This window comes from Manis javanica, chromosome 11, assembly GCF_040802235.1.
Source record: "Manis javanica isolate MJ-LG chromosome 11, MJ_LKY, whole genome shotgun sequence".
In the NCBI taxonomy this organism is placed as follows: domain Eukaryota; kingdom Metazoa; phylum Chordata; class Mammalia; order Pholidota; family Manidae; genus Manis; species Manis javanica.
In genome coordinates, this window is record NC_133166.1 from 54,870,902 (window position 1) to 54,895,801 (window position 24,900).

A 24,900-nucleotide genomic window follows, 5' to 3' on the forward strand; every position below is an offset into this window, starting at 1 on the left:
GCCCACTCCAGCTGAATATGAAATGGTAAAGATTTGGGTCCAAACCCTGTGGCTCGAGTCGGATTTGAAAGCTTGTCAGAAATGAGTTCTCTGGAGCCTGGCATCTGAGACTGGCATCTGTTGTTACAGCTGAGATTTCACGGACTGAAAGCTCAGGAAGAGGTGTGAATTATAAGCTCTTAGCTCACGGGGCAATTGGAACGTTACTGATTCTGGAATCTTTTGGCCCAGATATTTAAAAATATCCCCACAATCCAACCTCTCTCTTTGTAGGGCTTCTGCTTTGAAATGTCTGTGTTACTCTTAAGAGCATCCAAAGAATGAATAGTCTTGGACTGGGAAGGAGACCCTGCCTTTTGCATGTGCATGTGTACACACACACACACACACACACCCCTCTTTACCTTAGCACTTTACATACACACAGAGAATGAGAAAAGAGAAATTGAGTTATTAAAATGTGTCCCAATGATTTCTGAGCCCTCTGAATTCAGATTCAGTGGAAATCTGTAACTCTCCTTAGTCACTTGGCAATACTTGCAAATAAATACTTTTACAGCTCCATCATTTCATTGCTGATATACCTGAAGAGGAAAGGGGTAACCTAAACACATGATTCTTTTTCTGTCTCAACCCACTTGTAGATCAGGATTGATTGTATGTGCATTTAAGTACAGGGCTACTGGCAACTAAAAGCCAATGAATGACTTTCTTTTCTTATAAACTACAGCAAACTCAGTTCCTAGAAAAACTTACATGCTCACTCACTTGCATTTGGATATGACTTTTTTTATTAAGGTATCATTGATATACACTCTCTCACACCACTACCTTTAATCCACTATCCCTGGATATGATTTTTTTGAGTGATAGAGGAAGAGTCTACTGAGTATTGCAAGGCACCTGGTGCCCATCCAAGTATGACTAGCATAGTACCTCCTATGAATTGAAGTGCTGAGGAGGAAAGAGGTTAAAAGCTATCAGCATAAGGCGTGTCTGATCCAGATGCCATCCATCATGGGAAGAGCAGAGGTAGTGACCTACTGTCACAGTGAGGCAGAAAACCAATCCACTCATCAAGCTTTTCCTCTGACTGTGGTTCTGAAATGGTAAGCCCTGTTTAGAACACAGGCTTCCTAAGTCCCAGTGCAGGAGTGATTTTTCTGTGAAATTTTCCCCATCTCATTTGGCCTGTTAGTTACTCCTTGGAGGAGACAGTAGTGACCAGCTCCCATCTACCAGCTCTATTTGCATGGCACTAGCAAACATGAACCCAGTGATGCTCAAACTAAGAGGCATATCTACAGTTCACTTGGAATCTTTTTCAAGTTAAGCAAGGAGTAAGGCATTTGTGTGTAGCAGCTAAGAGAGAAGGGGTCAAGCTGACTTTCTAAAGGTACATTTTAGACAGTTTTCTTAAGCTTTCTAAACCTCAAATTCTTTACTTGTAATAAGGTTTGATGCCATTAATAACACGTCTCAGGTGCTTATTGTGGGGCTTCAATGAGATAATTAGTGTTAGACAGCTAGCGCTGACCCCTGTCTACATCAGGTGCTGTGTTAGTGTTCTCTTTGCTGGGGAACTAGGTGGAGGCTCTGCAGTGGGATCTGTAGGAGCTGTGCATGGCTCAGTGCACTTGTATTCAGCTCCCAGGGTGAGAATCCTCATGCCGCAAGCAGAGAGCTGTGGCTTTGGGAAACCGTCTGGCTAACTCATGGCAGAGACCAGGTATCATCCCAGGGTTTGACTCCTGGCTCTGCCAGTCTTACAGTGGAATGTCAAGTCAGATGTACTCTGAACCTTGCTTCTTTGCTCTGCAAAATGGGGATGATAATTTGACCTCTTAATACTATTCTGTGGATCACATAGTGTAACATCTGTTATAGCACCTAGACTAATGTCCAACACAGAATGGCAGCTCCATAAATTCTAAAATCTTTTCCTTATTACTTCAGAAGATGCTGAAAGAGAAAGGCAAGAGGAAATGGAATCAAAGATGGAGATGTCCTGGACTCTGGTCATGCTGGCCCTGAGGAAATTGGTGGTGAACTTTGCTTCCCTCCATCTGGATGATTCCATCTTGTAGGACATCTCCCCTGAGTTTCTGATTCTGTACTTCCTGCCAAGTCCACTGTTCCCCAATCTCAGTCCCTAAGAATAGGATTGGAAGTTCAGACTTTGCTACCTCCTCTCTACTGGGTGAACGAGGGGCAATCTTTTAGAGAACTTTGCATTATGGTGTGTTTTTATTCTTGACACTGAGGGTACAAAATTCAAAAATAATTATCCTAGGCTTCTGTCAGTTGTAAAGCATTTTTACACAATTGCATTTCATTTGGGCTGCAGCCTTTGAGCTGCAGAGCCCTGTGCCTGTGCTAATTACTTAATGCTCTGACCCTCTGTTTCCATAGCTATCACGTGGAGTGACTAACCCTCTTAGGGCTCCAAATGCTGTGGAGCTCCTGGCACATCTGAGGCCTTGCTAAGAGGTGATTATCATTGCGATGCTTGGCCTGTATGCCAGTGGTCTCCAGAGGGTTCCCCTGAGCTGCCTAGAGCATTGTGGAAGGTGAAATGACCTTTGGTGAGGTGGGGTGGGGGCTGGGCAAGAATGAGTAGCTGGCGGATTTAGGGCTTGGGGTTTGCTGCTCTACTTTCACTCCAGCGCCTGCTGCGGCAGCTTTGGTTTTTATCCATCCTAAATATTGTGGTTCTGCCTAAGCCACCAGGGGGCGGGGGTGGGGGAGGAAAGCCTGGAAACCTTTGAAAACCATCACTCTTCTCTCTGAGTGCTGCCGCTTCCCCCCTTTGCCTGATTACAACCCACGACAGAGTGGACAGCACCACAGGTAATGGGGACAGTCAGAAGACCTTGAAAATCTGAACTGAGGTCTGGGTTTTGTTCAAACTCTCTCGGACTTTAAGTCTCCGCATCTCTCATTCCTTATCTGTAAAATGGGTCTGTGGTGTCCACCTGATGGGCCTCCCAGTGCTGCTTTTGAATGTGGAAGTGCTTCGTAACTATAGAAGGACACTTCCTCTGCTGCAAGATGACTGCAGTTTGCTTGGACTTTGATCCATCTGTTCTGCAGGACTTGGAGTCCAAATTCATCTTAACTGATGGATTTTTGCATAGCTTTCTGAGATTTTAATACTACCCCAGGTGTGTAGATCCTCCTCCTCCTTCTGTCCCACAAGCTCCAAGCCTTTTCTAACTTGTTATTTCATCCCTTATTTCATAGGCTAGGTACAAACTGGGAGGTGGAGTGAGTTATTCAAGGTCACATAGCTTATAAGAAACAGGATTTAGGCTGGAGCCAGTTGACCTTCCTCCTGGAAGGGGCATGTCAGTGGCCCACTAACCATTCCAAAGTGCAGCTAAGCTACTACTTAGGAGTGACAGTCTCAGCCTCTGTCATGAAATATTTCCCTCAAACTAAAGTCAGCCAGTTCTCCTCCAAGTGTGGTGGCACAGCTGAGCGAAAGCTATACACAGATGAGGTGAGGTAGCTGTAATTTTAAGTACCCTAGAAAAAATATCTAGTTGCAAAACAAAGTAGGACACCTTTTTTTTTTTCCTACTTGCAGTAGGAAAAACCCCTTGTGGGCCCTCTGAGATGCTGTTTCATTTTGTTTACCACATCCTGGGTTTGTGCTAGTCAATCTGCTAAACCAAGAAGCTCCAAAAAAGAAGCAAACAAAGGTAGCAAGGACAGAGCTGGGCATTTTCTGGTCGCCATGGCAGCATGCAGGTGTTTACACTATGGTCTCTCTCCCTTAGCCAGCTTCCCAGAGACTCACTCACTAAAGACCACTTGACATTAAAGAATTGTGTACTGAGGTGACAGCTCTGGGACACACTCTCCTGGCCAGAAAGATCCTGTTGGATCCAGGGTCAGGAGTGGGGCCTGAACAGGCTCTCCTCATCGTCTCCCCTCTGCTAGTTCCCATCGCCCCACTGGGAGTTGGGGGTGGGGTCTTCCCTGAGACTCTGTGAAAAAAACCCAAGAGCTTCTTTGGGTTGGCCTTTTGGAGGCTTTGACTGAAAGGTCAGGGCTGTGGCTGAGAGGACCCTTCGGACTCTGACAGTGTGGCTGTGATGGGCTTCTGTTGGTTCAGGTTTCGTGATAGGTTCCATGCTCCACAGACAAGAGGCCGAGAGGTCAGTGGGTATAGCCAGGCACCAAGACTTGGGGCACATTTCCTTTCTAAGTTGCAAGAAACAAATAGCTCAGTTGAAGGCAGCCAGCACCCACTCTGGAGGAACTTCTCTGGGTATGATGGTATATGACTGTTTCCTCTGCTCACTAAATCCTCACCGCCTCTGGGCAATTCCGGGAGAGACTGAGTCACTCAAGATTCATGGTCTGCACTGGGCAGCCAAAGGCGATTTGGCCACTGAGTGTGATTCTGGCCTCATTCAGAAGTAGATGCTGAACAATGGGCCCTTTCACCAGGCACCCATCACATGGGCGTCAGGGGGTGGGGGCAAGTGATGTGGGGCAGCAGAAAGGCTGCCAGCCCTCGGAACTGGCAGGCCTGGATGGCAGCAGGGGCTGTATTAGCTAGGAGGACTCCCAGATGGAAACTTGTGGGCTTCGAAGACATCAAACAATCAAAGAAATGAAGAATAGCCTAACTTCTTCATGTCCCATTAAACAGTGGATTGTGGCTTTATTGGGAACAGCTTGCTCAGGCCTCTTACAAAAGCAGTTCAGTACTGAAAGCCCTGGACTAGGAGTCAGGAATCTTAACAATTATGGACCCCTGAGGTCTTGCTCTTCTCATAACTGCCTGGGGGAACATTCTGGATTTCTTGTTTGTCTTCTGTTGTATCTCAAGAGAATTTGGTTAGAAGCTTTCTGTTGTCCTTCTGGCTTTAAAAACAGATGATCCAATTAGCAATAATGCTTAAAAAAAATTGGCTTTTTCTCTCCCTACCTCTGATCACAATCAATTCAGTTAGGCTTGTGAGTTGCACAATCTTCTTCAGACATGAGCTCAGCAAATCAGAAGATAAAAACAGAATCCTGGCTATTTCATGATGAACACTATAAAAATAAAAACTGTGGCAAGCTCACCAGTACTCTTGGCTGCTACTGCCCTAGAAGCTTGTGTGTGATTGACTTGCAGGTGCTTCATGGAGTCAGATGTGCTCATCCTGCAGTGCCATGCTCCACTGGCCTGCTGTCTTAGTGTGGTTTGTTGAGACTTTCTGGTTGGGCAGTAGACATCTCAAAATGTCACAAGGACAGCTTGTGGTCTGCTGTCCTCAGCCCCTGAGTCCTGAGGTAGGTTCTCTCTTTTTTTGCCCTGCCTGGCCTCCGCCAGAGCCCTCAAACTATCAAGGGCAGAGGAGGCCTTAGGCTCCCCTGGGGTTGGATTTTAAATTTCCAAGGGGACCTTGGGACGAGCACTGGTAGAATCAGAGAGAGGGAATAGTCTTCTGCTGGGGAAAGCCAGTGAACCTCAGAACCTTCAGGAGGTGGAAGTTCCACTAGTGAGGGTTTTCCACTGAGGTCTCACCATGTTCTTGAGCAAAGGGTCTTGCCCTTTCAAGCTTTACGATTCAGAATCAAGGGGCCTCTGATCTTAAAATAATATTCAGTAAGCTCAAATTCCTCTCTCCAGAGCTTTTTTTTATCCCCCCAGAGCTTTTTCTAACGCTCACCTCTTCGCACTTGAAACGCCACAGGGAGAATAAGTGGGTTTCTTGTGGTTTTTAGCATCTGTCCCAAACACAAGGTGCAATTTAATAGTGAAACATGATCAGTCGGACTTCCCAGCCTGAAACCTATTCCCTAGTCACAGGTCAGATTACTCAACAAATCAGTTACCTCCTGCAGAAAAATGGGGATCATAATAATGCCTATCCCATAGGATTGTTGTGAGAGTTAAATGAATTCTTAGGTGGAAAGTGTTGAAACCCTCATATGGCCCAGAGTAGGCTCTGGGTGACCATGAGCTCACAGTTGTTGTTACCTTGGCTGTGGGAACTACACAAGCTATTGAGTCATAGGAACTGACCTGAGTCCCATCTTCAAGAAAAAGCAACTTCCCCAGACACATAGCCAATTCTGGAACCAAATCAGTAGAGAAAATCTAATTCTGCCTTATGCCTCCTGAGGAGATGACATATAGGGACCAGGCATATCTGGGTGTCTCATGGTAGAAATTAAATTAATTCATTTTGGACCATCTGGATAGGTCTGGTTGGGAGAACTTAGAGTCTGTGGACTCCATGTGATTGTAGATTGTCTTCTGATGGTCTTCACGTGGGTCACACTATGTCTGGCATCCTCTCTCAGGACATCTGACTTCAGAAATGGCTCAGTTTTGGGATGTGAAAAGGCCATGCCCACTGCTGAGATGGCAGCTCCCAAGTTCAGACAGACAAAGCCAGTTAGAAAATGGAAAGCTGGTCTCTGAAACCTATGCTTTCAGGGAAAATGGCAGAAGTTCTCAGAAGCAAATGCTTCATGTTAAAGACATTTGAAGTGTCCAATAGGGAATTCTCAATAGGCTCAGCTGGTAGATCTTTAGACCTGATGGGGGGAATAGACTTGAGAGGTAAAATTTTTGCACCCACAAGTTTGCTTCTGGGGGAGAGAAAGAGAATATTTGCTCATTCATTCACACCTTCATTTCCTCATTCATTTGTTCAGCATGTGCCTCCTCTGTGCAGTACTGTCCTGAGATACAGTGGCTGCTGTCATGAGGCCCACAGGGAAGTTCCAAAATTCCAGAATCCTGGAATTCCTAATTACTGGAGAGACCTTGGAAATAGTAATTTCTTATAATTCTTTTCCTGTTCATGTCATACTTCTTTGAGAAACTAGTGAAACCAGGGGTTGCTTGTCCCCATCAAAACACCTAGACACCTACACACACACACAAGCATGCATGCACACACATAGTTTTGCATACAATGTCACAGGTTTACAGAGTCCCCTGAAGACTTGTGGATTCCAAGTTGAAAACCACCTGTCACTCAGCTCCATCTCTAGTCAAGTTGTGTGACCATCCCCAACCCCCCACCCCCAAATTGACCTCTCAGGAAAGTCTGGAAACATGTAGATAATGGCGCATTGGGTAAAAATTACACAGTGCTCTACTCTCAGCAGGATGTTGTGATTTCTACCACTTGGGAAATGACTGAGGCAAACCAAGAAGCTATTCTTCTCAGGCCCTACAACCTAGAGAAGGTTTTGAAACGTTCTGGGCTGATTTTATTAAAGAGCTCTATTTTCCTTGATCTGAGGCTTAGTGGAAAATACAGGTAAGGTTAATAGTGTTATGAGTCAGCTATGGTTTATCCACATAAGAATGAATGTACCCAGAACTCAGCATAACTGGAAGCATAGCACAGTGGTTGGAGCCCCGAGTCTCCCACTTGGATGATTTTGGCCAAGTTACCTTGTGCCTCAGTTTCCTTGTCTCTAAAATGGGTTTGGTAATAATGCCTACTTCATAGCATTTTTGTGAGAATTACATTAGCTGAAGTATATAAGCCACCAAACAAGTATGCAACACCTATTGGCTCTACTTCAGTGCCAAACTCTGTATCAAGTTTTTTATGTACCTCAGCTCATTTAATATTCCCACAAACCCTGACAGGTTGGTATTGTCACCCTCCAAGGAGAAGACTGGCAGAGAGGCTGAGGAACTCACTAGCTGTATAACCTGGAGCAAGTGACAATGTCAGGATTTGAACTCAGCTTTGGGAGGGTCCAAATCAAGCTGAACTACCAACCCTCATTTGAACCTGGTGCCAGAGAGTGGGTGGACACTAAGGATACTCTCTTGGAGAGCTCCTTTCTCTAGTCTTCCTGACAGGTCATGGAAGGCCTCTTCCTGTGTGGGCAAAGAGATCCTTTGGTGCAGGGCCCCATGACCCCATTGTCCTCCTGACAGCCCTACAGTAGGGAGCACCCTAAGGGCCCAGCTGGCATTTCTCCCTGAGAGACTCCTCCCTGAATGCAAGTGGCTTCAGTTAATGTTGCCCATTGGGTCTCTGAGAGAGAGGGACGTGAGACAGTTCATTTATTACATGATACAGGAGATTTATTGGAGACTAGAGGGCTCAATGGAAAACACTCTTGATTTATTTTCAGTTGAAAAGGTTTGCTTGAGAGATTCAATTGGCTATCTAATATTAGCCTTTTGATTCACAGCAGATCCTGAATCGTGGAGGTCTCTGTTTCTCAGGAGAGACATACTGACATCTGGATATCTTCTCAGCAAGGGACTGCAGTGTGGCAAATGCCATGGCCACAGACCCTGGTGCCCTCCCTTCCAGAGATCTGTGGCCCATGGCTTCTCATGCCTCAACCTTTCTCTAAACTTTCCCTAAGCCTTGGGAATGTTCATCTATCCTTTGGGGAAGATGAGATGTGTTAAGAAGTCACTGAAATTGGGGTTAGTAGTAGTAACCTAGTGGTTAAGCCTGTGGACTTATGGTGTCAGCCTGGCTGGATTTGAATCCTGGCCCCATTATTACTAGCTCTGTGAACCAAGCATGTTTCTTCCTCTCTGTGTACCTCAGTTTCCCTATCTGAAAACTGGCAATAGTAATATATCCTATCTCATACAGTCGCTTTAAGGATAAAATGAATTAGTACTTGCTTAGAATGGTGACCAGCATATACATAATAAGTACACAGTATGTATTAGCTGTTGCTATTGCTGTTGGTATTATTTGTATCCCTTGGAGTCATACTCTGAGTTTGCGTAAGTGTTAAGGAAGCCTGTTGAAAAGTCTTGATAAATTATCAAGACTTAACGGATACACAGCTCTGAAGTTTTATTCCCTTTCAAGAACTGTGAACACTCATGCAGATAGTTGGCCTGAAATGAAGATTTTCGCACCATCTTTGCAATCTTTAGGTGGTGAATTCTATCAGGGTTGGGAGTTGGACCTTAGTCATGAGATTAAGATAAATGAAATTCTCACTTTGCATAAAATATGTTCATTCATTCAACAGCACTTTGCTGATACTACCATATGTCAGGCTCTGTTTAAGCCATGAAATCTAATAAGGCGGATGTTCAGTTTATCTGTTTCTTCCTGTTTTGGCAAACCACAGCACACACAGTCACGCATTTACTACCTGCATGCACACGTATACACAAACTCACACAACGCATGTGTGAATTGTCTATAAAATGATGTGGCTGCTGCAGTATGGACTTAAGGGATTTTACTCAAAAGTCTCAGTCTGAATCAGTTCCTTTTGCATTTGCATATTCTGTGCCAGGTGGCAAAGTGGAACTAATTTTAATAAGACAGAAACTGCCATTCAGCTCCCAACTACTGTCCATGCTTCATTCAGACTTTATTTTTAATCTAGGAGTGACAGCAGCCACCTGGCCCAGCGGTGACAGGCAGCTCGCCTCTCTGGCATCTGCTCAAGTCCCCTCTCAGCCTCACCTCCCAGAAGCTGATTGGGAGGCTCTGTTTCCCTTTGCATGTGAGACAAGGGGAGCTCCCGGAAGGGCTGTCACCCAGTGTGACAGTTTTCCCTCTGCTAAGATTGGCCAACCGAGGCCGAAGCTGAAAATGTCAGCAAAAACAAACAGTATTTCAAAAGGACCCTGTGTGCTTCCCTCTCTGTGCTCCCTTGTCTCATCAGCCAAGTGTTGTGTGAGTGGCCTGAGAAGGACTCCATTAAACCCAACGGGAGTTTAATTGCACAAAAGCACATTTTCTCCATCTCACCTAGCTCTGATGCTTTCTAAAAGCAGCTACATGCTAGCAAAACAAAGAAAAGAAGCCCAATTGATAATTGGCTTATGTATTTTCAAAGTTCTACTTCTGTTTCTTTTTTTATTAATTTCAAAGTCAAGAAAGATAATACATAAGTTCAACACTCCTCTTATTTCATTTTGCATTTGTCAGACAGTGTTTGCTAGTAGTTGGAAGCTGCTGCCTCCTCAGGAAGAAGAAAGCAGTTGCTGCCTGTATATCTCAGTATTACTGACCCTGTCCTTGCCATTAGGGAACAATTGTTTAGGTGCACCTCTCCCCGATAGAGCAAAGACTTGTTTTAATGACGTGAAAGGATAGTAAGGCACAGGGCAAAGTGGTTTGGAGCATAGGTTTTGGCATTAAACAGACCTGAGATGGATTTCCAGCTTTGTCATTTAATAGCTGGGTGACTTTGAAAAGTCATTTCATTTTTCAGAGATTCAGTTTCCTTGTCTGTAAATAATATGCACATACATACATAAATCTCACCTCTCAGAGTTCTTGGAAGGTGATACAATACAGAACCCCAAAGGTGCAGGAACACTGCAGTACAGGCCTCCCCTCCCCCAGCTGTCAGCTGAGAAATGTAGAACCACAACTGGGATTCAGGAAGGCAACTACAGGCTCTGGACAGAGATTCTCACTTCCTTGAGCTGCTCATGACTCCGAGCCCGAGTTTTCTTGTTGATAAGCAAAATCTGCCTGACTACCTCCAGACCTGCTCAAGTGAGAAAGTCTGAGTTAAAGCCCGTTCTGTCTGAATATAGACCTGCCTCATAACTAACACAGTGGTGACCAGCCTGGCACGTGGGCTGCAGTGTGGTCAGCCCAGAGGACAGGCCAGTAAGCTTCCTTAGAGAAGGACTGCTTTGGGGGCTCAGAGGGTGCTCAGGAGGAATCACACACTTCAGGAGATTTTACCTAACTTTTTGGTATTGACATCTACTCACGTGCAAATGGGGAAAATAGAGTTCTGGAAAAATAATGAGTTTCCAATTAAAGTCTTTTGAGATTGTTACACAGGATCCGAGAGAACCAAATGGTTTTTCAGCTCCTAATTTTCAGATTAATGATGGCAAAACTCACAGAAGTCCTTGGGTTAAATCCTTCTTGATCCACTTGATAGTTAGCTTCATTTTGAATGCCACTAATCCTTGGGAGCAGACAAAAGGTCTTGGATCTGTCAATATGTTAAAAGTATGTTTTTGAGGAAATTGCAATGAGACATTCATTCATTTCACAAATATTTGTTGAGCATCTACTCTTTATCAGCCATTCTTGTGAGTATTAGAGAAACAGCTGTAAACAAGTTAGAGACGTTTGCATTTTGGAGATTTCATCACAAAAAGGGCAGATGGACAATAACTAAATGCAGAGATAAATGAACAAGTTGCTGTGAAGACCCAAGAGTAGAGTGGGGTGAGGGGGACACTGTATTTGGGTAAGAGTATCCCAGGAAGGACTCTAGCACAAGGTGATCTGGAGTTGATAAACAAAAATATGATGGTCTGAAGACAGAACATTCCAAACAGATATAAATGTTCTAAGGTGGGTAAGGGCCCAGAATGTCCAAAGGAACTGAAGGAGAGCTTTATGCTAGAGCAGAGTGAGCTACTTAAAGGTTAAACAGGGAGATAGGAGCCAGATCCTGTAGGTCTTATCAGTCATGATAAGGAAATTTATTCTGAGTGCAGTCTGAAGCCATTGGAGGGACCGACACCAGACGATTGTGGGAAAATGCTCATAATATCAGATCAAGTGGGGAAAAAAGACTCCCAAATCTAAAACTGTATATTTAGTACTATTTTTACAATGCAAGTATATATATATATATATATATACATGTTCTATGTGTCTATGTATCATATATATAACTATGCAAGCATACATGTATTTTCACATTCACACACATATTCAGAAACACTGAAGAAGAGATAACAAAATGTCTAAAATGTTCAGTAGCTTTTTTAGCGGTGGGCCTGCTTTTCCTTTGTTACTTACCTGAATTTTGTCCCTTTTCCCCAAGTTTGTATTGCTTTAATAATCAGAATAAATCACATGATGTTTTAAAACTTTGTTGTGGAGAAATCAATGGAGAGAATCTAAGCGTGCTGCAACTTTACTGTCTTACGTCAGCCTTCCAGCCTAATGTAATGGTGCTTTGGGACGCTGGAGTGAATGTCGAAGGCTCTGGCCAGTAGAGAGGGTTTTATTTTTTAATATGAATTTTTAATGAATCTATCCTAAAGTGAACTTCTTACACTTCCCAAATTATTTATGCCAAAGAATCTAACGCCTCTGTTTCATCCCACAGACTTGAATATAACCTGCCGATACGCAGGTATATACCACGTGGAGAAAAATGATCGGTACAGCATCTCACGCACAGAGGCTGCTGACCTCTGCAAAGCTTTCAACAGCACCCTGCCCACCATGGCCCAAATGGAGAAGGCTCTGAGCATCGGGTTTGAAACCTGCAGGTAGGAGACCAGCACCTGCCTGTTGCAAAAGCTGGAGGCCTGGGGCCAGGGGGCGGGGCTTCCAACTGGGTGGGCTCCTCCCTGACAGCTGAACATCGAATGATGGCCTGAAGGGTTGGCCCCACCTATTAATTTGCCAAGTCAATCTGGAACCTGCGTGATGGCTGGAATTGAAGGCCCACTAGAGACACCTTTGTGAATCATAGTGGGATTGCCCAGAGGAGGCCATTAAGGGTCAATAGTTGGAATCCTCTTGCCTAAAGTGCTGCAACAGCTACTCTCCCAGCTTTGAAGAAGCATGCAAGATCATTGTCAGAATAACAAGGAAGCAGAAACCAAGTACAAGTGTTTAAAATAAATGTGTACCTGGTGGAGTCTTGGCCCTGCACACTTGGCTCAAAGCAGGTTTTGCAAACAGCTTTCTCTTCTTGTTTCTCTTCTGTGTTGCTCTGGTTTGAGAGGATAAATAAAAAACAAAAGGCCCTGAAACTTATGCAGATATGTTATTACAGTGATTAGGATGCAGTTGGAGAGACTGCGGAAGGACCCATCACAATGCTGCCTGAGTCCCCTGCACGCCATTCTGCTCCAGACAATCACAGCAAACGGAGGCCTTGTTTTTCTGAATTCTGACGGCCCTGTGGTCAATGGTGCATATTAAGAGTGAGCAGTGCGGATGACCATGGTGCGGTGTTTTGGTTGGGTTCGTTTTCACTAGAAGAGCTCTGGGCAGTCTGAGCAACTGCTCTGTGGTCTCCACGCTCGCCTACAGCTACCCCGTCTGTTTTTGCAGTGCAATGTCATTAAGCGGCCTTGTTCCCTTTTCTCTTCAGTGTACACACACTGCTTTTTAAAAGTCAAGCTGCAGAACTGCTTATGGAAACCGTTAAATTTAAGTTGAAAATATTTATCCCCTGTCTTTGGTTACAGAGTAATGCAGTCCCATTATGAGTGGTAGCTGAGAGTCTTGCTGAAAAGGACAGGGAAATCTTTATTCTGAAATTGCACTGTCTAGTATGGTAGACACTAGCCACAGGTTACCCTTAATAAAGTGGCAGTTAACTCTTAAATCAAATTAAAACTTTGGTTCTCCAGAGGCACTAGCTGATTCAAGTGCTCAGTTGACCACAAATGGCTAGTGACTGCTGTATTGGACAACATAGATTACAGGATATTCCACTGTTGCAGAGAGTACGCTTGGAGCAGCACTAGCTCCAAGACAAAGAGCAGATAGATGTACAGAGACATGCGTGTGGTCAGAGCTAGGTCTGGGGGAACGCAAAGGGGGCGGAGAAAGGGAGACAGCTACTGAACCTGAGCAGGAGGCTGCCATGAAGGAGGACCAATTAGTAGATCCATTTATTCTACTCCCAAGACTAATTATTTAAATACGGCCCTGACTAGGCCAGTAGCCTAAGAAAATGGATTTAGTAAAATGAATTTTGATTGTAAAATACGGACAAGGCATATTTACAAAATAGAGAAATGTTCCTATATGCAGAAAGCAAGAAATGTTCTTACTATTCCCACTGGCCTGCCTTCGAGCACGTGGGTGCTGGGCGCCCTCCTGCCCACTTGCCCATGTCCACTCACCTGATCCTCAGACTACACCATGGTTGGTCATTATTGCTCCACTTTATGGATAAACCGACTGAGGTTTAGAGAAGTTCCGTGGCTTTACAGGGGCCACACAGCCCTTGAAAAGGAGGGGAGTCAGGATTCTGGTCTGAGCCCCTGGCAAGATTTTAATGACCAAACCCTCCTGAAGGACTGAGAGCAAAGGGAGATGGAGGTATGCCACACCACACCGTTGGCTGAGTATTCTTACTTCCCTGTGAACAGCAACCTGCCCCCACAGTATACACACATGTAAATTTCATTATCGCAACTCACCAGTGCGACACATAAAACTGGCAGTCGGCATGACGTGGCAAAAACTCAGGAATAACTTTAAAACGGAATGTAGATTTGAGAACATCCATGTTACATAGACTTGCCAAATGTGATGGGGTGGGGTGGGGAACAGGCTCACCAAAACGTATACTTATTTTAAAAAGGAAGGGAGAAAGAAAAGGAAACTGTGCCAGAGAAATCTATCGTTCCACCCATGGCTGGGAATAAGTGTTGCAAAACTCATTTCCATAATTTCACTCAGGTAGCTATGAATCAGGTACCGGCAATGGGACGGATGACAGTCTCACAGACTGCAAGAAGACTGCGAGAAAACCTTACAGCTCCTCTCTTTTGTCTGCCCCACCCTGATTAGTAGCAATTCTGGGATAGATGGAAACTTATTAACATTTAATTGTGTCCCCTCCCCCCACCAAGCTAAGAAGTTTTTGGAAAAACCAGTCTGTCTTTTCAGAAGAGGAATTAGTCATGTGGTCTACAATTGCAACATAAGCCTAATGAGTTCTATGTGCTTAGAAATGTCAAGCTCACAGCCTTTTCCGTGGGCTTTGCAGGGCGATGCACTGTGTAGAGTTTCCCTTTGGCAGGAAAGATGAGAAGGATCTATGCTGTGCGTTTAGCTAACGATGCAGTTTCAAAAACTTGCTAGATTTGGCTTTCCCGCTCTGCCTTATCCCTGTCACCACCTTTCCTTGCAAATGTTATTTTCTCAGCCCCCCTCTCATTTTTGGAGGGATTTTATATTAGGAGAAATTGTGCAGTGAGTGAGTGCTTTAGTTACCATGGTGCAGATAGAAGGGGCTGGGTGCTGTATGTTGTATTTGAAAGGGCTTCCGAGGCTCCAACATGCATCCAGAAACACCCTGGTGGGGCAGAGGGGCTTAAGGACTTCTCTGGCTGCTGCCTCTGGGACATGCCTGACCCACACGAGGCATTGCTATCTATCTAATGACTTAATCACTGTTCCCCCATTTCAATGACAGTCAATTTACTTCCACTGGCAATGAAATGATGCCTAGGATGGTCATGAGGCAAAATGTGCTGTGCATCTGGCATATGAGCAAGGCTTCATGTTTAAAGTAATGGAGTCTGGAGTAAGAAAGTTTGCAGGAAAAAGACAGGCCAGGATAGAAGAGTAGGGGATGGGAAGTAAGGCAGGTTTGACATTTGTGGATGGAAATGAAGAGCTCTCTAGTCCTATCTTGTAGGAGCTGGTCATTCATTGTATTTTCTGGAAAATACGAAGTTAATGGAGAGTGGATTTCACATCGTAAAGTGGGCATTCTCTTCTCTTCCGTGGCTCAGGCTTTCCTTTGCTTGTTCAAACTGACTTGACACTGCTGCCCACGTGTTTTATTTGAAACTAATTCTCTCTCTTTCATGGGTCTATTTTTTAAAACTTGCCCTTCAAGAGCTCTAAATAAAATTGCTTTGTCTCTATCAGTTTTGCTGATCCTTTTCACTCTCCCTCTGCTGTTGTTATTGGATTTCACAAGCTCAGTTATTGAAAACTCTAGCATACCTAGGGGTGGATTGAATGAAGCATTCACTGTATGAGGTGTCATTTGATGTGAAATCCCTCATATGTGTATAACCTCTGATTTTTCTTTTGCAGGTATGGCTTCATAGAAGGACATGTGGTGATCCCCCGGATCCACCCCAACTCCATCTGTGCAGCAAACAACACAGGGGTGTACATCCTCACATCCAACACCTCCCACTATGACACCTATTGCTTCAATGCTTCAGGTTGGTTCCAAGTGGATTGTCTTTGTGTTTCGGGTTGCTTGGTGACGCAAACTTTGGCAGCGAGGCTGATAGTAATTCATTCTTGGCTTAAGTGGGCATTCATGCAGCTCCCATTCACATAACTGATACTCACTGAATAGCTGTTCAGCAGAGACAAGATTCCTGCAATGAGGGTGCTTACCTGCTAAGTTGGGGAGGCCAACAATAAACAAACAAATATTAAATAGCATCTAAGAAGTCAGAGGGTGACAAGACCTATAAAAAAGAGAGTAAAGCAAGAGGCTTAAGAATACTAGGGATGCCTTTGTCTGAGAAGGTGGTCAGGGAAAGTGCCTCCTCTGGAGAGGCCATTCAGGAGAGCCATGATTGCAGTGAGGCAGAAAAGTCACGGGTAGAGGGGACAGCCAGAGCAAAGCCAGGCCTGCCGGAGCCTCGTGGCCCATTCTAAGGACAGCAGCAATGCCAGGGTGATAAAGCCCAGTGAATAGAGGGGCAAATGCCAAGGAGTGAAGTTAGAGAGGTCAGTAGGGGCCAGATCACGCAGGACCTTGTAGGCTGTGGCAGAGTTTGCATTTTATTCACAGTATGATGGGAAGTCATTGCAGGGTTTTGAATAGGGGAGAGACATGATAGTACTGGGGCTCAACCAAATGGTTTAACTTAGAGGTGTTTATTATATATTGGGGTAGACTGGAGAGAAGGCTGGGAGGATACATAGTAGGCCTTTGACCTTGAGTGTCTTTTCTCAACAATTTAGAGCTCCAGAGGTAGAAAATAAGAAAGCCAAGTTAAGATGTGCCTACTGACCTGCTGGCCAGGTCCCCTCTCTGCCTAAGGGAGTTGTGCCCAACCGCTTAGCCTAAAAACTCATGCTTACAAGTCTAATTCAGACCCCAGAAAAATTCAAGAATCCTATGCATCATTTGGTCTTTTGAAAATGGTCAAAATTATAAATATCAAATCTTTGAATCCCAGCAAGCAAATGTTGATTGATTATTTACTTTTCAAACTGGGCCTTCTGTTCCCTCTAAAGGTTTGAGATTGTGTGAAGGGAAGATTGAAGCCACAAGGTAATCTTGACAAGTTTTCCTGGAATGTCAGTTTTCCTTAAAGATGAGAAGGAGTTGTTAGTTAGAAAGTGACTTAACATTATCTGTATGAGAAAAACACAGGTATTATTAGATGATGACTTCAGGCATTGTTTTTATGAAACAAACAGATATCGTATATGATATTAGAATATAAAATTTGCATGGATTTTTAAACTAATGTAGGAGCACCAAAGAAATTGGGAGGTTACATCAGTGGTGCTAGGCTACTCTGCCCGCTTGTTGTTTTAGGAGTAGGGAACAGAGTGGACATTCAAGAAAGGAAATCGAGAGTTTAGGAGAAAGAGAAAATAGGAGAAAGCATAGGAGAAAGAGAAAGGCTGATTAGTTGAAATGGAGCATGTGAAGTCACAGTGTCAAATATATAAAGCTCACTAAACCTCTGGAGGGACACTTCAAAGAAGGAGGAGAAAACTGTAGAGTGTTTTTTTCTTCCCTGTTGTATGAACAAAGAAGACAAATGGAGTATGACCTAAAGGAGGAGAGTCCAACAAGGCTAAACAGGACATGGTCCATACCCGTACCCAGACTGTCCATTCTGATAGCATGATAATGAGAAGGACCACATGCAAATAAGTAGGAAATGGACACAGAGTACCATGTAGTCCAGCTAGTTTATCTTAGTGCCGCAGGTCAGAAGACTTTGGGAAGACTTTGAGCATTAGATGGACAGGTTGGGTCTGTGGGAAAGGCTTCCTCTCGCCAGTCTCTGGGTATTGCATTTTGCTTCTCCCACTGAGTCTTGTCAGGTGAGTGTATGCAATAAATTATGTTGTTGTGTATTCACACTGTCTCACTGTTTCACAAGTTGGTATCACTTTTTGGAAAGAACCTTAACTTGAAAAACTTTTATTGCCTAGAATTGAAGCCATTTAGCAAGTTACTACTGAAACTTTCCCCTGCCCTCATTTTTGCCTATAATGTTGGGCCTATCCTGAAAGAAGGGCGTGAACAGTACTGACTGACTTTTTTTGGAGGAGCAGGGGAGGTTAGTTCAGTTGAAAAGTTGGAGAAGTCCTGGGAGTGTATTACATACCAAAACAGCTGTATTAAAGTAGTAAAGCTTGAAAGGGGTATGTTTCCTTTTCTCTTATCCAAATTGGCACAATGTGGATAGGCTACTTTTATAAGTTTTTCTTTAAGTTTAAAAAAAGATTATTTATTGATTAACTATATACATTCAGTACAGTGCTGGGCAGAGTTTGGTGAGAAAGTATAGAGGCTGTAATTTTTGTCTTGGGAGTTAATCTTGTTGAAGCAACAAGAAAAAATAAAGGAGCTGGAGAATGTTTATCTAAGGATAAATAAATTCTGACTGTCTTGGTTTAGAAGATGGGGGTGTTAAGTGAGATACAGATCTTGATAACCTTCTGCTCTGTGCAAGAGCTCATTGGAAAGATCCTTGAATCCGACAGCCCAAGACATGCAAGGAGGTGGTCAGGACCCCGTGATATGACCCCTCACAAGGGGCTACAAGGACTGAAGCCAGCTCCATCTCAGCAGATAGCTTCTGGGTGCTTGTAATTTCAATAGCACTTTTGTAAAACATGGCCTATGGTTTGCAAAAGGAAAATAAGGCAGACCCTGAAAAAGCTTTGTGATTTTTATTGCCTCCTCTCTCAGTGGTAAGGCTCAGCTTGAGCCTGGTGACTTCTGTGTCACCAACGCAGAGAAATGACTTGAATTAGTTCATTTTTTAAGTTTGCTTTCAGTAAAATGCCCTATGCTCTTTTGAAGGAAGAGCTGAGGGGAAGAGTCTACATTCATTTGTTTATTCATTCACTCACCTATTCAACAAATACATTGGATACCTAGATTGTATCAGGCATTGAGGAAGGTGTCTTTTTGTCACTGAGTGGTTGGCTGGCTTCAATAAATAACATTTCTCTTGGCTGTTGTGATGTGGCAGAGGCAAGATTTCTGAGGAGCAGCCCACCAGGAAGCCCACCTCAGTCTTTCCAACAAGCCCTTGGGTTCAGGAAAACCTCCCAGGGCTGATTCTCCCAGCAATTCAGTGCTGATAAGCAATATGAAAGGCTGCCTAATGAGGTCCCGCTACCTGGCATGGGAGCTTGATCATATTAATTGCACATTTGGGTCACCATCCATCTTAGTATGCTTGCCAGATTTCATGTTCTTTATAAATGGTGAAATGAACTGGAGCATGAAGTGGGAGGCAGGGTGGGGGGGAACTCCATTCAAACAAATGCCCTAATCATTTACAAAACTGTCTTAGTGTCTTTAACATCATGCCCCATTCTGTAACAACTTAACTCCTGGAAGTCCCCAGTGCATTACTGTTACCTGCAGTTGTGTTTGAATTTCAGAAGGTTGTTCCATCCCTGCCATTAAGAGCTCATAATCCAAGGCCCATTTCTGGGTCTGTGCAACATAACAATTCAGAGGCATTTCACAGGTTAGGCCAGTTTTCAGTGGTGTTCCCAAAACAGGGGACACTCTTCAGGATTTCCCAGGTTGGCTATATTTGCCCTGATTTTCCAGTTAGGGAATCATTGGGAAAATTTTTTGAAAACTATAAAAATCTAGAGAAATATTAATTATTATTGCCCCCCATGACTTTATGAATTCCTTAAAGTGGGGACAGGAACATGTTCATCTTTTTGCTCCTTTTTTATTATGTGATCTGTCATGTATGTTGGGTAAATGCTTAAAATGAATAAATGGACTGATGTATCTGAAACTTTCTTTAATTATTCCTATGGTGTTGCCTTTCAGGGTTGCCTAAATGTTTCCTCATCTGTTTATATCTGCAGACTTCTTTGGGGGTTAACATCGTAACTATGTTTACTAGAAGAATGGAACCTAGGGAAATTATATTGGTACTTTTTCCCCCCTTTTTCATGCATTCGACAAATACTTATTGAGTGCCTTTCTGTCCCCATCACACATAAATGTTCTGGCCCAGACAGATAAGGTTACTACTCATCTTGTAGAGCTTACATATTTCTATGGAGGTGAGTGAACAGCCATGGAAAGGAATTGGGAGATGTACTGTGAGCAGCCCTCAAGTAAAATGAACCAGATAATTTTAGATAGCAGTAAGCCTGAAGAAGAAATGAAAGCAGATGACATGTTCTGATGATGGGTGTTGGGGGTGGTGAGGGGCTGGTTTCGATCAGATGGTGAGGAATGGCCTTACCAGGGCCCTGACAATCTGAAGAGTTCCTCTTCTGAAAACTTTTTTAAATCAGACCTTGCAAGAATGACTTTTCCTAAAATCTTTTTTCCAGTGGAATGTATAAAGCTGCCAGTTAGTTTCATTCTGAGGCCAAAGAAATAGGCAGGTAAAAGGCATTCCCTTTGTAGAAAAAGATGCTCCTAGGAACTGGGAAGCAACCAAACCCCATTTTTTTTGATGTTGTGAGTACTCAGTGATTTATGGCAGGACACTTAAAATACTTGTGATAACAGCCTTCCTAGTGATAGCAGCTTGCTTGTCTGCCTCCCTTTAACCATCCACCCAACCACCCATCCATCTATCCCTTTCTTCCTTCCTTTTTGTCAAGAAGCAACTCTGGGAGAAACCAACCTATCAAAGAGGTTGTCGTTGTATATTAAAGCATGCACACACGTGCACACACACACACACACACACACACACACACACACAGTATAAAAGCTATAATGAACAAATGGATCGAGCCTTACTGTAACAACAAAGCTGATTTAAAGCTTTCTGGGGTTTTAGAGCTCAGCACAAAGTCTAGCTACTGAACACAGCATTTAGGCATGAATGCAACAGTTGATTAAAGCATTGTGCAGCCTCTTTTTAGGACACAGTGGGTGGCATGCAGGGTGGAACTTTAAGTACCTATTTGCCAAGGGCTACTAGTAATGTTGGTGGGCGGCCCACACTGCAGTCAGAAATCTTTATTCCCAAAGAAAGAGGAAAAGTAGAAGATAAATGGAGGAGAAATGAAAAGAAGCTAGAGGGGCCCATGGTGAGACACACCAAACACTGCCTCAGGAAATATTCTGGGCATCTAGCCCAAAGGTAGACAACCTCAGAAACAACATGTGGAGAGGCAGTCTATACAGTAGGTGCTTAAGGAGATTAGTTAAATTAATAAAGATATTAATGCATTAATAAAAAGACTAGAGATTAGTTTGTTCCTAAATGTTTCTATCAAGTAAATTCTTTGATTGTTATAATCTTCAGATGTTCATGCTGTTCATGTTGATAAACACTTGATTGTATTTGTCTGCCCCAGTTTTCCATCATTTCTGTGGTTTATTGGGATTACACATGATTTTTCTCATTATAGTTCATACATTTCTTTATAGTTTTTAAATAAACAAAAACTTAAATTTTTAAATTTAAGTTAAAATTGTTTAAAATTTTTTTAAATGTTCCCATGTTGCTTTTATAGTAACAAACTACAAAAATAAATTCTAATGCATGCTTCCTCAGAGAAGGACTATGTCATTTGCCATGTACCCCAGCGTTCCACAATGATTGATATAGAACATGTATCTTTGTTAATGAATGAATTCATTGGGGTGGGAAGGGAAACACTTAAGCTTCCAAATAATGTATGAAGCTAAACACAAATAAAAAAAATGCATCACGAAGGTCAGAGACATTCTGAGGAGACTTAAACAAGTTTGAGGAAAAGAAAATTATTCAGGGTAAATTATAATAAAACTCCATCTTAACTAATGAAATGAACATCAGTTTTGCTCATATTTTGTAGAGTTCTCATGCCTTTTTTTCTTTTCTACCCTATAGCTCCACCTGAAGAAGATTGCACATCAGTCACAGACCTGCCCAATGCCTGGGAAGGACCAGTTACCATAAGTAGGTGCCTCTTCTAAACTTGGTTGAGTTTCCTCATTCTTGAACTTTGTTTTATGTTTGAATAGAATCACAGTCATTTCCCTAAGGCTGGGGACACTGGCTACGATTCACTGTCTCGTCCCCTTTTCCTGTGATGGCTTGAAACTGCTCTCTGGTTTACCCTAATACACTGTTCCTCAAACTTCAGTCATTCGAAAACTACTTTCACATTTTTTTTTTCATCTCTATGTACACAGCAGTATCACTTTACATTTTCCATTTTATTAACCCATTTGTTTCTCTTTAGAATACATTTATTTGGGAAAAAAATAACTACAAATGGAAAACAAACATCCCTAGTCATAAGTAGAAAGTAACCTTAAAAATAAGTTAAACGTAGGAAAAATTAAATGATGTTCTTAAACTCTAGCTTCTAAAGCCTGAGTCTGAGCTAGGTTCTCTCCCATAAAGGAGAATTAATAAGCATTAGGATTAGAGACATTGCAGCCCCCCAGATTTTCTGTTTGATATAGCTGGAATATTGAAAGGTAATTACAAAGGGTATAAACTTCCTATATGTGTTTAATTAGGGGTTGTTTTGCTCAATAAAAAGGAAAAATAGCTTTGAAGTCACCCTTAAATGATAAACCACAATCTTTCCCATACTCAGAAAATGTGTATTTCCTATGCTCAGGACCTTACTCAGCTGTCACGTTCTGAACATGCCTTCTCTCTCTCCCAGCTATCGTTAACCGGGATGGCACCCGCTACACCAAGAAGGGTGAATACAGAACAAACCCTGAGGACATCAACCCTAGCAACCCTACTGATGATGACGTGAGCAGTGGGTCCCCTGGCGAGAGAAGCACATCAGGAGGTTACAGCATCTTCCACACCCTCCTTCCAACTGCACACCCGACCCGCGACCAAGACAGCCCCTCCGTGTCCAGCCACCCAGAGAACACCTACACGACCAGTAAGGAGAATGGGTCACTGTGCTGCCCAGTAGCCCTTCTTTTGCAAACACACCTCTGATCTTCCGAGCGGTAGGCACTCATGTGTCGGTTGTCCATTGTCTCTGGGATTTGGTGACATCCTCTGGGGAGGTGGCTGTTGTAGTTGTTAGTGTCCTGTGTGCACTGACAGCTACTGCCTACAGTTTTTTTCCCCCCACCTACACCTGTTTTTCTTACTTTGTGATAAGAAGTGCCATACTGGAAGTTTTTTAGAACTTCCTGTGTCCTCTTTGTCCTGGGGCCATGATGACAATTGCAGCCTGCTAGAGAAGCTCTTTTCATTTTTGCACGTTTCCCTCTTGTTCTTATGTTTTCATCAAGTTCGGATCATCAGGTATGCAGACTATTTCATCCAGCTGCTTTTTTCAGCTGAACTTTATATTTTTATGTTGTAACCTGATTTACACTCATATTATTGATTGTATAATATTCAGTCTTATTCATCACCCAATATTTCCTAAACAATTCCTTTGTGTTTGGTCTGAGGAAGCATATTGGAAGGGGTTATCTTATCAAATTAAATCTGCTTAAGAGTTTTATACCTCAGCCTGTAGGGGAAGGCTCTTAATTCTTGCATGGACATGTGGGTAATTCACTACTTTCGGCCTGCAGGAGGGAAGTATGTAAACATCGTTTAAATTTCTTGTGCCTTGCTGACATTGGAGTGTTTACATCTCCCTCTTGTCTTCCCCTTCACTTCCCTCTTTGCTTTTTTCCCTATGGTTTGTTTTAAAACAGGTTTCCAGATCCACCGCATTCCTGCTGCAGAGGATTATTCAAACTCAAATAGGGCATCTGCCTCCTAAGTAACTTTCCTAGTATGGTGTGGATTTTCTCTTTTCCTGGCTGTGGCTCTTGAGGGATGGGACTCTGATCTCCAAGGAGTGTGGCCAGAATTTACTGTCTTGTGAATGCTCAAGACAGAGCCCTTGTCTACCCTCGTCACTCAGGAGCCAGGGTAACCTCCAGAACACTACGATTTAATGGGAGGTTACTTGCTCAATAGTATTTTAAATTTCTGTTTGCTTTCTGAGGGGGTGGTACCCATAGACTGGGGTTCTCGTCAGTCTCTGCAGATTCTTAGAAGCTTTTCAAAAGGCAGATATGCTTTCCCAGATGAGTGGCTCTCTGGAGACTGTCACTTCATGGTCTATGACCCTGTGGACAGCCCTTGAGAGAAGCTTCTGTAAACCAGGCAGGCAGTGCTCCCAGCTGTTTGCTGCTTTTCGAGTTCCTGCCTTTGTGAAGTAGCCCCATAGAAGGGGCTTGCCATCAGGGTGTGCAATTTTGTTAAATGTTGACAAACAAGTATTAGTGGTCTCAGCAAGAAACAGATCAGGTCTTCCATAGAGTACCAAAATTTTCCACCAAAGAACAAAACCATGACCAAAGCTATCTTGTGGGAACTAGGTAAAGTTAACATTCAAGCCAGTAATAGCCTATATAAAATAATATTTCACATGTGCTTTAAAACAGTCAAGAAGACATTTTGTGAATATTCATGGCACATCTTTTAAGGACTGAATCTTTCCTGCCTGAGTGAGTTAGTCAGCAAGTGCATTAGGAGGACCTACTATGTACCAAGTGTATTCTAAGGTTTGGGACCCAGGGGTAAGCACCATTAGAAAGTAATACTGAAGAGAGGTAAGGATTAGGAAACTAGTCATTCATTTAACCAATATTTGAAGTTGATGTTGCTCTAATTACCTTCATGGAGCCTATACACTGTTCAGAAATCAAGAATATTTTTGCTTTAAGTCTTAATGAAAACATAGCTCACGATTTGGGCTGAGAAAGGAATTGTGCTTTCCTCCTTTCAGAGCACTTAGCTAAGTTTCTTTTAGTAAATTAGGAAGGGAAAGACTCGAGTCCAGAGCTAACTTGAGAGTGAATGAAGAGCTCTAGGATCCATTGAGGCCAAAGGCAACTCTGTGTAAATCAGTCCATGCAAAGAAAGGTGTTGAAGAAAACAATCAGGTGGAAGCTTGAACATAGCATATGGCATACTAGAGAAAATTAGCAATGATAAATTCCTAAATGGCCCACATTTCCTAAGCCCCTGTGAGGAGATTCTCCAAACCTCATAAC

At 43.2% G+C, this 24,900-nt stretch overlaps 1 protein-coding gene across 14 annotated transcripts in view; it reads left to right on the top strand.

Annotated features, from left to right (window-relative positions):
• CD44 (CD44 molecule (IN blood group)) overlaps positions 1–24,900 on the top strand; it is an 81,598-nt gene that overhangs the window by 22,132 nt on the left and 34,566 nt on the right. For all 14 annotated transcript variants that reach the window (XM_017678456.3, XM_017678455.3, XM_017678457.3 and 11 more), the window contains exons 2-5: positions 12,064–12,229; positions 15,756–15,889; positions 21,749–21,817; positions 22,539–22,772. In XM_017678456.3, coding sequence (XP_017533945.3) covers positions 12,064–12,229; positions 15,756–15,889; positions 21,749–21,817; positions 22,539–22,772 — 603 coding nt within the window. The remainder of the gene's footprint in view (positions 1–12,063; positions 12,230–15,755; positions 15,890–21,748; positions 21,818–22,538; positions 22,773–24,900) is intronic.